The sequence below is a fragment of the Sinocyclocheilus rhinocerous genome, unplaced genomic scaffold (assembly GCF_001515625.1).
Source record: "Sinocyclocheilus rhinocerous isolate Xijiao unplaced genomic scaffold, SAMN03320098_v1.1 scaffold3377, whole genome shotgun sequence".
Taxonomy (NCBI): Eukaryota; Metazoa; Chordata; class Actinopteri; order Cypriniformes; family Cyprinidae; genus Sinocyclocheilus; species Sinocyclocheilus rhinocerous.
Window position 1 is genome coordinate 318,549 of NW_015654499.1, and position 15,141 is coordinate 333,689.

At 39.0% G+C, this 15,141-nt stretch overlaps 2 protein-coding genes across 2 annotated transcripts in view; both read right to left on the bottom strand.

Annotated features, from left to right (window-relative positions):
• Positions 1–385: 385 nt before the first annotated feature.
• LOC107717214 (ubiquitin-conjugating enzyme E2 Z) lies at positions 386–10,809 on the bottom strand. Its single transcript, XM_016523897.1, has 7 exons — positions 10,121–10,809; positions 8,314–8,386; positions 7,186–7,373; positions 6,777–6,888; positions 6,540–6,652; positions 3,913–4,003; positions 386–2,214 (listed from the first exon to the last, which is right to left on the bottom strand). The coding sequence occupies exons 1-7, from the start codon at positions 10,456–10,458 to the stop codon at positions 2,038–2,040; spliced, it is 1,092 nt and encodes a 363-aa protein (XP_016379383.1). The 5' UTR covers positions 10,459–10,809; the 3' UTR covers positions 386–2,037.
• A 1,444-nt stretch (positions 10,810–12,253) lies between these two features.
• Positions 12,254–15,141, bottom strand: part of LOC107717215 (ATP synthase F(0) complex subunit C2, mitochondrial-like) — a 5,339-nt gene continuing 2,451 nt past the window's right edge. The window contains exons 3-5 of the mRNA XM_016523898.1: positions 12,931–13,005; positions 12,652–12,839; positions 12,254–12,576 (exon numbers count right to left, since the gene is read on the bottom strand). Of these exons, the coding sequence (XP_016379384.1) occupies positions 12,462–12,576; positions 12,652–12,839; positions 12,931–13,005 (378 nt within the window). The 3' untranslated portion in view covers positions 12,254–12,461. The remainder of the gene's footprint in view (positions 12,577–12,651; positions 12,840–12,930; positions 13,006–15,141) is intronic.

Below are 15,141 nucleotides of genomic sequence, written 5' to 3' on the forward strand. Positions count from 1 at the left end.
CTTTTATATATAATTCATAATTTTTAAAAAATTACTATGATCCCACAAAGCCAAACGGATCAGTTAGAGAATAGAATGCATTTAGTTTCTAAATGTAATCATAAACATCTAACCAAAAAATTCAGGAAATAAGAGACACATGCAGTTCTAAAAAAAATAACTTGTTTGATTATCATTTGAAACAACAAAAGGCAGATGTTACAAAATTATCTATAGGGGCTTAGCTTATAGAAATAAATAAATGATAAAAAAAACTAAAAACATGTGAACTTAAATTATTCACATTATGAGTGCAATATGACAATAACTGCAACTGGCCCTGCAAATCTGAATGATTAAAAAAAAGTAAGTTGAGGGAACGAATGAAATCAAAGAGAGGCAGAAGTAATCAGAACCAGGTTTATATATGCTTTCTTCTTACAGTTGCAATTGATCGATACATTAATTATTTACATAATTCATTCTCATTTTGCTAACAAGGGAAAAGCATTAGTACATCACAAAGTCAAACTCATAGTCAGGGAACTGTTTCCTGTTGCAAGGCGTTCTAGAAGAGAAACATAGACTTAAGAGTCAATCAAGCAAGTCTTATCAAAATATGATGTCCTAGACCAGAATATATTCTCTCACTTAAGAGAAATCAACTGCATCAAAATACTAGCACATGCAAAAACCTCAGAACTGTACTTGGGCCCATCGGAGAATGTAAAACTTTGTTAAAGTAGTTGTTTTGTGGTTCACTTAATAGAAGACTATGTAATCTGCTTGTTCATGAATAAAATGCATTATAATTGTACATGTATACAAAATACTAAAGGCTGCCATTTTGGTTGTTGCTAAAGCATGCTGTGAAAAATGATATGCCTGCTATTTAAAGGGATGTATTGCAATAGATTTTTGCAAAACATTTAGGAGCATAGATAGTCATGAACCACTGTGTCAAGTAACGGTTGAATATTATCCCATTCCTTTTCCCCCCAGTCTGTATTACGCAGCTTCGTCCTGTTGCATATGAGGACACCAGTGACCACAGTATCCCCGGTAAAGAGAACAACATTTGTAGCAGTATCGAGGGACACTATGAGTGGAGGCTGGACTGGAATTGCCGTCTAAGCATTATGAGTGAAATAACAAAGAAAAGTGAGTAAAAGGAAGTTTCTGTCTTGTTGAAAATTCAAGGTTATTCCCAGAACAACAACAGAACAGATGTCTCATTTGACACTCAACAGCTTCACAATTAGAGACCGATTGAAGCTCACCAAACAAAACTGTATTTCCAACAAGTCGACGACACTCAAAAGGCAACCGTTCCCATAAGCGCTTGGCAGGCTGCGGACACTTTCACCAGTTCAATAGCATTTTAAGAACATTGAACATTAAAATAAAAGTTCTCTATGAATAATTATATATACATTTTTTTAAAGTTGCATCCATTTGTCTTGCTCTTAGTGTGGTATGCATTTAATTACGAATTTGTATCAATTTGTGATCATATTCATTTTTAAATGACTTCATGAGTGAAATAAAATTTCATGAGAGGAACAAAAAGACCAGGAAACTCACAAACTAAGTGTGAAATGCGCAAGTAAACCGGTTTGTTTTAAGAGTGATTTTATTATCATCATTAATTATTTGACTTAGTAGGACTTCTTTTTTCTGTTAGCTCTACACTGGATGCAGGAAGGGACAAACTAACATGGACTCAAAAGGTTGAGGCTGTGATGACCGGCGTATACATCTTTATCACGTACAAATGTACACACGCAAACATACATCTATATACCTCATTCCTCCATTGACTCTTCTTCATTAGGGAAAAACAAAACAAACAAAAAAAACAGCAAAACAAAAGGCTGTCACTGGCCAGCACACAAGGAGTGAGAGGAAACATATTAACCAATTGGAAGAGAAACTCTGTCCTCTGTCAGTAGAATCTCCAGGTTTTTCAGCTCTCCTTGCATCACTTGAGAGGAGTCCGGAGCTGCAGGTAAAGGGACACGATCTAACCTTGCTTGCTTCGCACCCCTAGAGGGCACTCTAAGGCTGTGAGCTGCCCTGACTGTCCGGATCGGTGCCGGAAGAGCTGGTGTCCGAGTCAGAGTCGCTGTCGTTGTCCTCGGGCGGGCACTTTTCCCGCAATCGCCTCTGAATGGCTCTGAGACGGGTCAACAGACCCTGGTAGTCAAAACGACCTCTCTTCTCACCAAAAGGATCCTGCAAGAAAAATATATAAATTTGATGGAGAACAAAAAAAAGAAGTCATTTAGGATATTAAACCAAACTAAGATACCAAGTACCAAAACAGATTAAAAATATTTTTGGATTACAGAAAACGGTCCTATTTATTATTATATTATAATATATATGCTACCATTCAAAGGTTTGGGGTCAGTAATTTTTTTCCTTTGAAAGAAACAAATACTTTAAATCAGCAAGAATCTCTCTCTCTTTTGGCTTTCTCCCTTTATCAGGGGTCGCCACAGCAGAGTGATCTGCACAGCCGATTTGGCACGTTTTACGCCGGATGCCCTTCCTGCTGCAACCCAGCACTGAGAGTGCACACTCATGCAACCCCAGTGATGGGACACACTCACCCATTCTCTGACACACACACACACACACACGTCTGGTTTGCTATCCTTGTGGGGACTCTCCATAGGCGTAATGTTTTTCTACTGTACAGACCGTATTTTCTATTGCCCTACACCAACCCTACCCCTAAAAGGAAACTTTCTGCATTTTTAGATTTTCAAAAAACTTAATTCTGTGTGATTTATTAGCTTGTTTACCCGTGGGGACCTCAATTTAGGTCCCCACCGTGACACGAGTCCCCATGAGTCTGTGTGTATTCAGGTTTAAGTCCCCACCAGAATAGAAAAACAGGTACACACACACACACACACACACACGGCCAATTTACTTCATCCAATTCACCTATACTGCATGTCTTTGAATTGTGGGGGAAACCGGAGCACCATGCAGACACATGCAACATGAACATGCAAACTCCAAACAGAAAGGTGTCCTTGAACCAGTGACCTTCTTGCTATGAGGCGACAGTGCAACCCACTGAGCTATGTCAAATAAAAGCTGTTCTTTTGAACTTTTTTATTCAAAGAATCCTGAAAAAATGTACCCGTTTTCACAAAAATAACTGTTTTTGACATTGGTAATAATAAGAAATGTTTCTTGGGCACCAAATCAGCATATTAGATTGATTTTCTAAAGGACCATGTGACACTGAAGACTGGAGTAATGTCTATGGAAAATTCAGCTTTGTCTTCACAGGAATAAATTACATTTTAATATATTTAAATAGAAAATGGTTGTTTTAATTTGTAATAATATTTCAGTTTTTACTGCATTTTTAAATAAGTGCAGTCTGGGTGAAAAAAAGGCATTAGAGCATAAGATAATTCTTTAAACCCTCTCTATAATCAATAGTATATCAATAGTTACAATACAAAATCATAACACTATAGATAAAGAAAGAAGAAGAAAAAAAAAATCACACAAATACAATCAAATTCAATCACAGTTTGAACAACAGTTCCACTTAACTATGTGCGACACGACTACAAAATGCCTGAATGCTGATTCATAGCGTGACTTGAGGACAATAACAACTCTGGAAATCCCACAGAAATGGCTGCTGGCGAATAGAAGCTGCGCTGAGTGATTCAGCTAAACTCTTTACGAGGAGGTGTGGTAGTATGTTAGATTCTTTGTTCCTGCTGGTCTTCTGTGAATGCTGACGTGAATGACTCACCGCAGCGAATAGGAATGTTTGTAATGCTACAATGCTAAACGTTTGCATAAGGTTATATTTCTAATGTTCTGATGACAATCGAAATGACATATCATAAGACGCAATGTGACTTGTAGCAAAGCACATTTGCAAACAGTCATTACCTGCATGTTCTGCCCTTGGAGATGCAGACGTTCTTTGCAGACCCCCTCATAGAAATCATAGTACTCCAGGAAGGATTTCTCCATCACGCTCCTAGAAACAGAAAAACAATGCTCTTATAAGGGTGTTCAGGAAATAGTAATTAGCGATGAACTTCTTTACAGAAACACTGAAACCGAAAATAAACATTATTTAAAAATCAATAAATTAATCAAATTAATTTTATAATAAACACTCAAATAAAAATGTTGTACAAACATTTAAATTGTAGATAAGGGAGTTTTTATGTCAACTTTTTAATACCAGAATTTTGTTTCTATTTTCTTTTTTGCTGAAATATAAACATTAACATTAAACATATAAACAAACTTGTTTTCATGACAGATTTATTAAAAAATACATAAAAAATGAAGACAACAGGTTAACTAAAAATATAATGAATATGTAATACATGTATATGAATATATGATATATGTGATATAATGAATATGTAATACTATATGTAATATACATATAGCTTCCGGCTTCGCTACCGTTCGGACGTTCTTGCTTACTGCTCTGCGCTCCGCTTCCTATTTCTGTACTTTTCTTGGATTTTTCTAAGATTTTTACTTCAGCAGATTAGCACAGTGCTCAAACAACACATTTTTGGCACAAACACTAAAACTAAAAACTCTTTGGGACTGGAATAATACCACGAAAAAGAAGACTTTGCCTCCCACTGCCAGCAGCTTACATTCCGGAGACTGGAAAACACAGCTGTCTACATTCAAACAGAAGAGAAAGAAAATGCCTCCTGTTGAATCTACTTGCTGCATGAACTGCTGCAAACTTCTACAAAGGATTGCGGTTCTTGAAACAAAGTTACTTGCTGGACTTCCAAAACAGGCAGAACACTCAGCAATCCGTCGTCACGGACCCCCTCAGCATACAGCCGGTGAGTCCCATGAACCTAGTCAATCTCAACAGTTTATACCAAGTGTAGAGGAACAAGCCGAAACTGATTGTCACACTAATCGATGGCACAAACAGGGAGCGAGACCCAAAGGCACTCGAGACATCAGATTGTCACGAGTTTCTCGTATTGCTTCCGTAGCATCCTCTACCCCAGATATGGCTATGACAAGGCTTGTGAACACTGGTATTCTACCACCCCCTATACATCTTGAAAACAGATTTGAAGCATTAATGAATGCGGGTGAGGAATCCCCAAATGTGATTAAACATGGATCGGATCAGCCAGCAGCTAACATCGCTACTAACAGACGCTCAAGGTCGAGCAGACAGCGGCTTTCAGCTCAGAGCGCAGCCGAGCCCAGGACTCTGATAGTGGGTGATTCTATTATCAGAAACATCAGTAGCAAAAATACAACAACATATTGCCTTCCTCAAGCAACCGTTTCTGATGTAAACAAGGAACTTCGGAAAATTCTAATGAAGCACAAGACTGCGAATCGAATCATCATCCATGTGGGGAAGAATGATATTCGGAAAGAGCAGTCAGAACTCCTTAAGAAGGACTTCATTGAACTCTTTGAAACACTTCGAAGACTCAAAGTTCAGTTGTTCATCAGTGGACCACTCCCAGCAAGGAGGAACTAATATGTTTTCACGTTTGCTTGGGCTGAACACATGGCTACAAAGAATCTGCAGCTTAAAAGGAGTCAATTTCATAGACAACTTCAATCTTTTCTGGGGCCATAGACAACTGTTTAAACTGGATGGCCTCCACCCAAACAAACTTGGTGCAAGAGTGCTAAAGGACAAGATCTACTTCTCCCTCCGTCATCCTTTAGTATTGTGTGCCAAACTACTCAACCTGAATGGCGCACACACACCTGAACAGAGTATGAGTGACGACAGGACTTCATATCAGCTTCCGAGTCATCATGTGGTTGACACATCCAACAAGGACACTGATAACACCACGCAGCCACAACAAGCACTGCTCATGGACACCATCACGGCTGAGCCCTGCCCACAGAGCTCATCACAGACAGACTGTGACGTATCAGAACAGCTCCAAGACTCAGCACCCAAGGACCAGTGCATTTATTTATTAAAATGCTCCTCTCTAGAGTTATTTTTTTCTTGCTGACTAACCAGTTTATGGACGTTGAATGTCTTTCCTGAGGTAAATGTAATGTTGTAAGCAGTTTTTTTACTGATATATTTTTGCTGTCAAAACACTCATTGAGTGATTACATGAGACAAAATACATTTCAGTAAATTACCGTTTTCTTCAACGTACCATCTGACGTTCATTAATGTTTATTTTGTGCTAGTAAAAGCAAAGAGATGATTCATATGCCGCTTAAACTGAGATCTCTCACTCTACATTAAAGAGTGACAAATCAGTATATTTTTTTTGTATTTCATGATAAAATGAACAGAATTTGTTATTCCAGCACTAGCATCCACACCTGTTGATAGTTTATCCACGTCGTGAGCACAAAATAGACACTGACACAGTCAAAACACAGAAACTGAAAAGGGCAGTTTCGGCCGTAAATGATTGGTTGCCAAAATTTCGGTGCATCACTTATAGTAACACTTTTAAAGGTTTAATGCGGCCTACAAGCCCTTTAAAAATAACCATGATTATGCAAAATGAGGGATAATCACTCACCGCAAGGCCTCGGGACACGACACTCTGCCCTCTAGCATATCGCACACTGCAACTCGCATGGTCTCGTGGCGGATACACTCATTATAGTTTTTGCTGTCACCTGGATGCCTTTCCTATCAAACAGATGACAGTGCAGAATAAACTATAGCATTTACTGCGAACAAAATAAAAAACAGATTACAGGAGGACCTCATAAAGGCCTTCTATACTAAGAATGCATTGTGGGAGCTGTAGTACCTGCTCAAAGCCTGGCTCATTATGGTAAGGGTTCTCTGTCATTAGGGACTGTATGGATATGAGAACGGAGGAGATGCTCTGGGCAGGACTCCATGCTGGACCAGTCCAAGTGCTGTGGAAAGAAACAGCCATCAAAATCAGGATCTAAATAAAGGCCTGTTCAGAACAAGGACAATAATGCTAACTGTAACTATATTATTATTGTTCATTTGCAAAAAAAAAAATACTCTGAAAGTGATTTCAATGATATTGATCATGTGTTGTTATAGATGTGGTGTGGACTAGAATTAGAATGAATGTTAAAACTTTATAGTTATTGTCCTTGGTGTAAACAGGCCTTAATTTTGAAACTAAAAGTGGCCAAGTAAATATATGTGGGAATCCAATCACAAAAATAAATCATCCTTACCCGAGGATGCTGAGGCAAACTTTGCCGTTGCGGTAGAAGTTGGGGTTGAAACGAACAGTATTGTGCCCGGTAGTGATAAGTTTGACACGTGGAGGGTGGATGGGATAGTCAGGAGGACAGCGGAACAGGAAGAGGAAGAAGCCTCCCTCATATGGTGTGTCGAAGGGACCGGTGATGAGGGCGTGAATCTGTGGAGACACGAGAAGAAAATGGGTTTATTCGAAGCCACTATAGAGAGAATAACCAGAGACATTCTTTCACTACAGCAATTTCCACAACTTTTTACAACATTTTCCATTACTTTTACAGATTGTTAATTTACGTTAATGCTAATTTTTATACCATTATATGCCACTGTTCATGCTTAATTCACGCTTGTACATAGAATGTTAAAAATACATCAATACAAAATGCAAACAAATTATTACACTACCGTTTATAAGTTTTGGGTTCAGTTCAATATTTTAATATTTTTAAAAGAAGCCTCTTATGCTCACCAAGGCTGCATTTATTTGATCAAACATACAGTAAAAACAGTAATATTGTAAAATATTATTACAATTTAAAAATAACTGTTTTCTAGTTTCATATACTGTGAAATTATTCCTGCAATGGCAAAACTGAATTTTCAGCATCATTACTCCAGTTTTCAGTGTCACATGATCCTTCAGAAATCATTCTAATATCCTGATTTGGTGCTTAAGAAATATAACCTTTTTCAGAATCCTTTGATGAATTGAAAGTTCAAGAGAACTGCATTTATTTGAAATATAATTTTTTTGTAACAATGTAAAAATCTTCACTGTCACTTTTGATCAATTTAATGCATCCTTGCTGAATAAAAGTATGAATTTCTTTCAAAACAATAAAAAAATCGTACTGACCCCGAACTTTGGTAGTGTGTATGTTGAAATTAACATTAATCTAGAATGATAAATGCTGTAAAAGTAGCCTACTGTTCATTGTTAGTTCATGAAACCTAATACTGTAACTGTGCACATGCAATTAATGCCTTCACTGTTTAGTAAGAATATAACAATAGAAGCAAGGATCGAGAGAGCAGAGAACAGAACGAGGGGTTTTGAAATAATCAGCATAATTGTAAGGGAGAAGTGTGCTGATGCTTACCTTGGTCATGTCATGAGGGTCGGGAACCACAAACATACCTGGAGGAGGTTCTTTATAAATGGACATAATGTCTCTAAATGGAGGAAAGAAGAAAGGGGTGTGAGCAAAGAATCATAAAAACACAGAGACTTCACTAATATGAAGAAAGATCAGTCGGATTATGCACCATTTTTGTCAAAACACGAGGAAACAAGTGTCATATGCACACTCTGCCAAGAAAATCATCAGATCACTGAATGCCTGGATTAAAGAGACAAACTACACACAAACATAACGGACTCATTGTAACCGAGTGCTTTTGTCTCTTGTCCACATCTCCATTATTAGTCCTCCAGGGACGTTTATCACTTCATGCCCAGGCCAAAGTCACTGCCAAGTGACAATTCCTGAGAGTGGCAATGTAGTGTCTTATAAATACAGTCGCCTATGACAGATTAATCTGCTTGCAACAATTGGCTGGAAAGTGTTTCAGCATGCCAAGTTAGAGACTGACTAGTTATTGGTTTGAGCAATATTTTACCGATATTCAATAAACTTTTCGACTTTAAAAGGTTCTCTGTTCTACTGATAAATGCCATAATTTGTTGGGTTTCTAAAGAAAGGTACCAACTAAACTACAAAATTACATAGTGCCTTCAACAGAAAATAATATGTATAAATATTCATATAAATTTGATTTAACATTTTTATGCACCAGGCATCAGTTCTCAAGAAAGAAATACATACCTAAAATAAAATAAATCAGAATGAAAACTTAGTATGAATGTAATAATAGTTAAAGGGGTCATATGATGCGATTTCAATTTTTCCTTTCTCTTTGTTAGTAATACCGTTAAAACCTTAACGATACCCATCCCTAACTATAAGTGTGTCCCATACGGTAATGAAAAGTTCTACACACACTTGTGGTCTTCATCCTCACTTGAACACTTGGGCCAAATACAGGACATACGTCATATAAGTAGTCAAGTGGTCAAGTGCAAAAACCGCAAGTGTGGGTATTTGGACAAGCGGTGAGTCTCGTCCTGCTGGGAGACGGCACCACAGCATGTTAAGGGCAGTAACAATTCCGTCACACGCTTGAGGCAATCGGCCAATCACAACGCACTGGATAGCTGGCCAATCAGAGCACACCTCGCTTTTTAGAACGATGAGCTTTGTAAAAATCGACGCGTTTCAGAAAGGCGGGGCATAGAGGAGAAACAATTGTACATTATATGGAAAATAATGTGTTTTTTTAACCTTAAACCGCATAAACACATTTCATTACACCAAATACACAAAATAATGTTCTTTTTAGCAACATCATATGACCCGTTTAAGACGGCGTTGTTTACAATACAACGGAGCACATGCCGCTGAGGTGAGGGGCGGGACGATTAGACGGCAAATAGAGGCGGTTTAGCCAATCACAACACACTGGGCTAGCTAACCAATCAGAGCCCATCGCCTATTTCTGAGGGAGGGGCTTCATAAAAGAAGGAAAAACAGTCAGTTATGTCTGTGAAGGTAAACATCTGGGAAATAAATCCCATGTGTGGCAGCAGCAATATACATTACAGTGTTTCCCCTAGGTTTACGGCTTTGGGGGGGGGGGGGGGGGGGGGGGGGGGGGTTAGCATAAATCGGATGTTTATGTTTATTCAGCCTTCTGACACTGACACACATAGCCTACTTCCTTCACCATATGTTTGGACTGGGAAGTAAAGTAAAGTAAAGTAAAGAAACCATGCAAATATCACGCAGATTAACTTAAAAAGTTGTCTTACATTTCCCAATACAGGCCTATATGACAGTCCAATATTACCTTTTTATCCGAAGAATACACTGCGGAGACGCCTTCTCGTTGTCCCAGTCGGTGCTTAACGTGGGATCCCAGGAGGTGGCGTGAATTTGGGACAGGAGGCCCGCTCCGGCCGGGACTCCTGATCCGATACCGGGCGGCAGGGAAGGAGGAACGGCCACCACGGGAACCGCATGGGTGATGGTGTGCGCGATCATGGGAGCGACCACAGCCACTGCCGGAGGCGTCGAGGCTGATGAGTGCCCCAAAACGGAATTACCCAAACTCGAGGACAACTGCGCTCCGTGGTCCTGCGCCGTGCCCACAGAGCCGTTGGCCCCCTCCCCAGCGCTATCCGCCATCGTCGTTGAGACCGAAGAAGCCGCAAACTGTCTGAACAGCTGTCAGATCAATCGGTCTTTAATGCAGTTACTGTTTCTCCTCGCTCGGGAGGCAAGTGGAGGAGGGCAGGAAAAGAGAAATGACTCCTAAGTTACCGTTACATATTCTCCCTTTTCCCCTCTTCCGACCTCAACTATAACAACCTGCGTCGAAAGCAGCGCCGATTTTTAACGTTTTATCCGAAGTAGCTGAGCTTAGAGAAGCATTTAACGTTCACGTCAATGAAAACTGAGTCTAAACGCACGCGAACGTAGTTTCTCCTGGTTCGGCCTGGCCTGTTTATCAATGTTGTTTCATTTCTCCTCACTTCCTCCTCGTTTAGAAGAAAATAGTGCCATCTAGCGGTGCACTCCTGGAGGAGATTCAGGCTAACCGGGTGTCGTAATGGATTCAAACGATTCGTTCAGTATTATATTACATTTTCTGGTTATAACACAACTCCAAATAATGGGTTTTTTAACTACACGTCACTTGTTATATAAAACAGTCCTATATTATAACCATTCTTGGTTCATTTGAACCTGAGGTTCAGTGAGTCGTATTAATTCGTAAGCGTTTTGATTCATTAAAAATAACCGGGAATCGTTTTTTTATCCACTAAAATCAGTTAGGGAATCGGATTACATTGGTCGCGCTCTATTTTTGATTCACTAAAATGAATCGATTCATAAGAGTCATTTGTTAGGGAATCAGACTACATGCATGTTTTCGATTCACTTAAAAGGACCAGTATTCGGTCAGCGGTCACTGATGCACGTTCAAGAACCGTTAATGTAACCGAATCGACGAAATCATTAGGCTCAGGTATTTTTAATGAAGTCCGTTCTTGTTTCCCAGCGTTAACAAAAAGGGAGTTTGCGCATTACTTCAATACTGAGAACCCACAAAATATTGGGCAGGTAACCATGGCTACCGACATTTCTACAATTGTTCGTCTAGAAACAAAACATGGGATCTCCTTCAAACAATGTAAGGAGGTTTGAGAAGCTTCTTATGGCAATGATAGTTACTAGAGTTTTACAGTGGTACAACAAATTATAGCATAGTAGTAACAATGTATATTACTTGAAATAAGCACACTTCTAATTTAAGTAAATATTACATACATTTTTAATAAGTGAAGCTTGAAACTGAAAATCAGATTAAACCAACAACCCAGCCGAGTCCGGTTAAAGCTATTTTTTGGTGAAACTGAGACCGGGGAAAAATGTGTAACCTTTGTTACATTGCTCTGCAAGATGAACAAACAATGCACCTTGTATGAACCTTTTAGTACCATTTTATTCTTCAAAAACAGAGTTGTCATCTTTACTCAATGATTGATCACATATCTTTGCATAGCTAAATACTTTATTAAACTAATTTGGATATATTAAAAGAATAGTTCACACACACAAAAAAAGATGGACATTTAAATGATAATTTTCATTTTTGGGTGAACTATCCCTTTAACTAAAACTAATAATGAACAAACTAGATGAACACCAATTAGCAAGAACTTGAGCAAATTTATACTGGGTATATTGAAATGTTAGCATGCAACACAAATCACTACAAGGAGTCTTGAGACATTTAGCCTGAGTGACTTTTGGACAACCTATTGGAGACAGCATGGAGAGGTTTTGAATAAAAGTTAAATTCAATTCAATTATTTGATAAATATTCCCCCAATCCAATATTAGCTTTAAAAACACACCAGGACAGTCTACCTTTCCACTGCATCCTCAAAACAGAAAAAAACGAGCAACAGCAAACTGATTTCAACCATTTATTCAGATGATCTCATGAGAAGTGAGTTCTTGCATAAAACTTTCAGATAGAGAAAAACGGTACAGGGGAACATAAAAAGGGAGAGTTTCTTGTAGTTTTGTTGGAATGGCGGTGCCACGGCCTAAGCTGCGTGTCACAGTTTCAATCTCCAGATCAAGGGAGTCGAACCGCGAGAGAAGAGAAGACATCCAAATTACATGGCGAACAGGATGAGGAATGCCACCATCAGACAGAACAGACCCATGGCCTCAGACAAAGCGAAGCCCAAAATGGCGTAGGAAAAGAGCTGCTGTTTCAGGGAGGGATTCCTGTAAATGGAGAAAAAGTGACTTAGGCACAAGCTACATGTACAACAAATAAACCAAGTTTAAGAGGCTAATTACCTGGCATAGCCAATAATGAGGCTGCCGAACACCGTCCCGATTCCAGCTCCTGATCCGGCCACACCCACCGTGGCAGCACCAGCACCAATGAACTTGGCCGCTGTGTCGATATCTCTGGATACAGCGCTGGTCTGGAAGCCCCGGGTTACATTAAGAAGGGTCGCTTCACTGACTGGCAACAGAGCAGCCTGAAAAGGAGGGCAAGAAATTTAAGTATGTGCAAGAGAAGCTGCAAGTTACTCTGAGGAATTCATATGGAAGGCACTTTATTTATCTTACCTGTTCAGTTCTTGCCTCAGGTCTGCTGAACACCACTGAAACAGGCCGGGCCAAAACCCTGGATCCTCCACGGACCTGAGGGATAAAAAAAAAACTCAAAATGAGAACTAAATGAATGTCAGTGTGATATGCATATGTTTTTCTATCAACAAACCTTGACAGAAAGCACGTTTCTAAATCAAATATTTATGAGCGTGCAAGGATCCAGTGGGTATTAATGTTATCAACTTTAACAACCCTAAACCACTGCACTTGCAGAGAATAATTTTTTCCGCACTGCTTTAGCTCCTTTCCTAATCTAGCTTTCGAATAAACCTGACATCGTTTACTATGAATATTGCTCCGCAACGAATTGCTTTATGTTCCTCTACTGCAAGTCGCTTTGGATAAAAGCACCTTCTAAATTCATAAACGTAAATTTAATACAAGCATTTAAAATGCATGATTATAAATGTGGTTAGAATTAATATTAATGTAAACAATTACTTACATAGAACTTACTCAAAATACTCATACAACAAGCCTCTAAAAAGAATGTCATTAAAGGATTAGCTCATTTCCAGAATAAAAACTTCCTGATAATTTATTCACCCTCATGTCATCCAAAATGTTCATGTCTTTCTTTCTTCAGTTAAAAAGAAATTAAGGTTTTTGAGGAAAACGTTCCAGGATTTTTCTCCAAATAATGGATTTCAATGGTGGCCAACGGGCTGAAGGTCCAAATTGCAGTTTCAGTGCAGCTTCAAAGGGCTCTACACAATCCCAGCTGAGGAATAAGGGTCTTGCCTAGCGAAACAATCAGTCATTAGGCGGAAGTACCAACCCAGTGTTTACAAAGCGAACTTGCAAAGAAAGTCAAATGTCATTTACAACGATGTCGGACGATTTTGAAGTTGGAGGAGAAAATTTAGTTTTTCTCCCTACCCTAACTTTTTGAACCGGAGTACACAGACGAAGAGCTAACCGCACGTGGTTACGTAATGCGTGAAGTCACGGACGCGCATTGCAGAACTAATGCATTTGTAGTTAAAAGGCATTTACTCTTTTTTTTTTTTTTTTTTTTTGAAAATTAGTGTAGAGCCCTCTGAAGCTACATTGAAACTACAATTTTACCTTCAACCCCTTGGGTCCCATTGAAGTCCATTATATGGAGAATAGTCTTGGAATGTTTCTCAAAAACCTTAATTTCTTTGCGACTGAAGAAAGACAGACATGAACATCTTGGATGACATGGGGGTGAGTAAATAATCAGGACATTTTTATTCTGGAAGTGAACTAATCCTTTAAGGTCATTTTCTGAGACAAGCCAATGGAGTGTGACTGGAGTGTATTTGGGCTTGAATACCAACCCTCTATGCACACCTTATTTTTTTTAGCACAGTAACCCAGTAATCGTGGCAACCGCATTCTAGGGCTGAACGATTTTGGAAAATAATCAAATTGCGATTTTTTTTAACCAATATTGTGATTTTTTTTTTAGTTTGTATATTAAACTTTATGGAAGTTATTTGTTATTTTATATTAGGCATAGCCTGCCCTATAGCATGGTGTATTTTTATTTGTTTTGTTAATAAAAGTTATATATATAGGCTAAAGTGAGTTTGACGTTTTTTGTGGTTGCATTCAAGCAATTGACGCCAAACTGCCGCTAATTCTAAAGTGAAAGTAAAATGCGCACGACGCTTTTAAGCTATTTAAAAGCGAAGGAAAGCGAGGAAAATTCAAACGAACTAAAAACGAACAATTGCTTTACTCCGAATTGCCGCTATTTTAAAGTGAAAGTAAAATGCGCACGCCGCTTTTACAAGCTATTTAAAAGTGAAGGAAAGCGAGGAAAAGAGGGAATGCCCCGCCCCCGCGGTGATACCGGTATTACCGGTGTTGTCACACGCCGATTAATCGGTGGGAAAATTTCCTCACCGTCACAACCCTAGTAGAAACCATTATAACCAGTGACACTGTGTACACTGGATGCGATGCGACATTAAACTGATGCCTTGTTCTATTTATGACGTACTGACACAAAGTTAAAATGATTTGCAACGGTCGCTTGTGGCGCCTGCAGGTGTACGGCTGCGAGTAGGCTACACGAGCGCTCAGACTGACCTGAGATTTGCCCCGCAAACATTTCAGCAGTTATTATAGGCCTGTGTGTCACGTATTTCTGTCGACTGAACCAGCCATGCCATTAATTATGAATTTATCAGTCTT

Coding starts and splice junctions, on each gene's coding strand:
- LOC107717214 (XM_016523897.1), bottom strand. CDS start 10,458: ATGGCGGATAGCGCTGGGGAGGGGGCCAACGGCTCTGTGGGCACGGCG. Junction 4,004..6,539: donor TCGTGTCCCGAGGCCTTGCG/GTGAGTGATTAT, acceptor TTCTGTTTCTAG/GAGCGTGATGGAGAAATCCT. Junction 2,215..3,912: donor TCCAAGGGCAGAACATGCAG/GTAATGACTGTT, acceptor TTTTTCTTGCAG/GATCCTTTTGGTGAGAAGAG.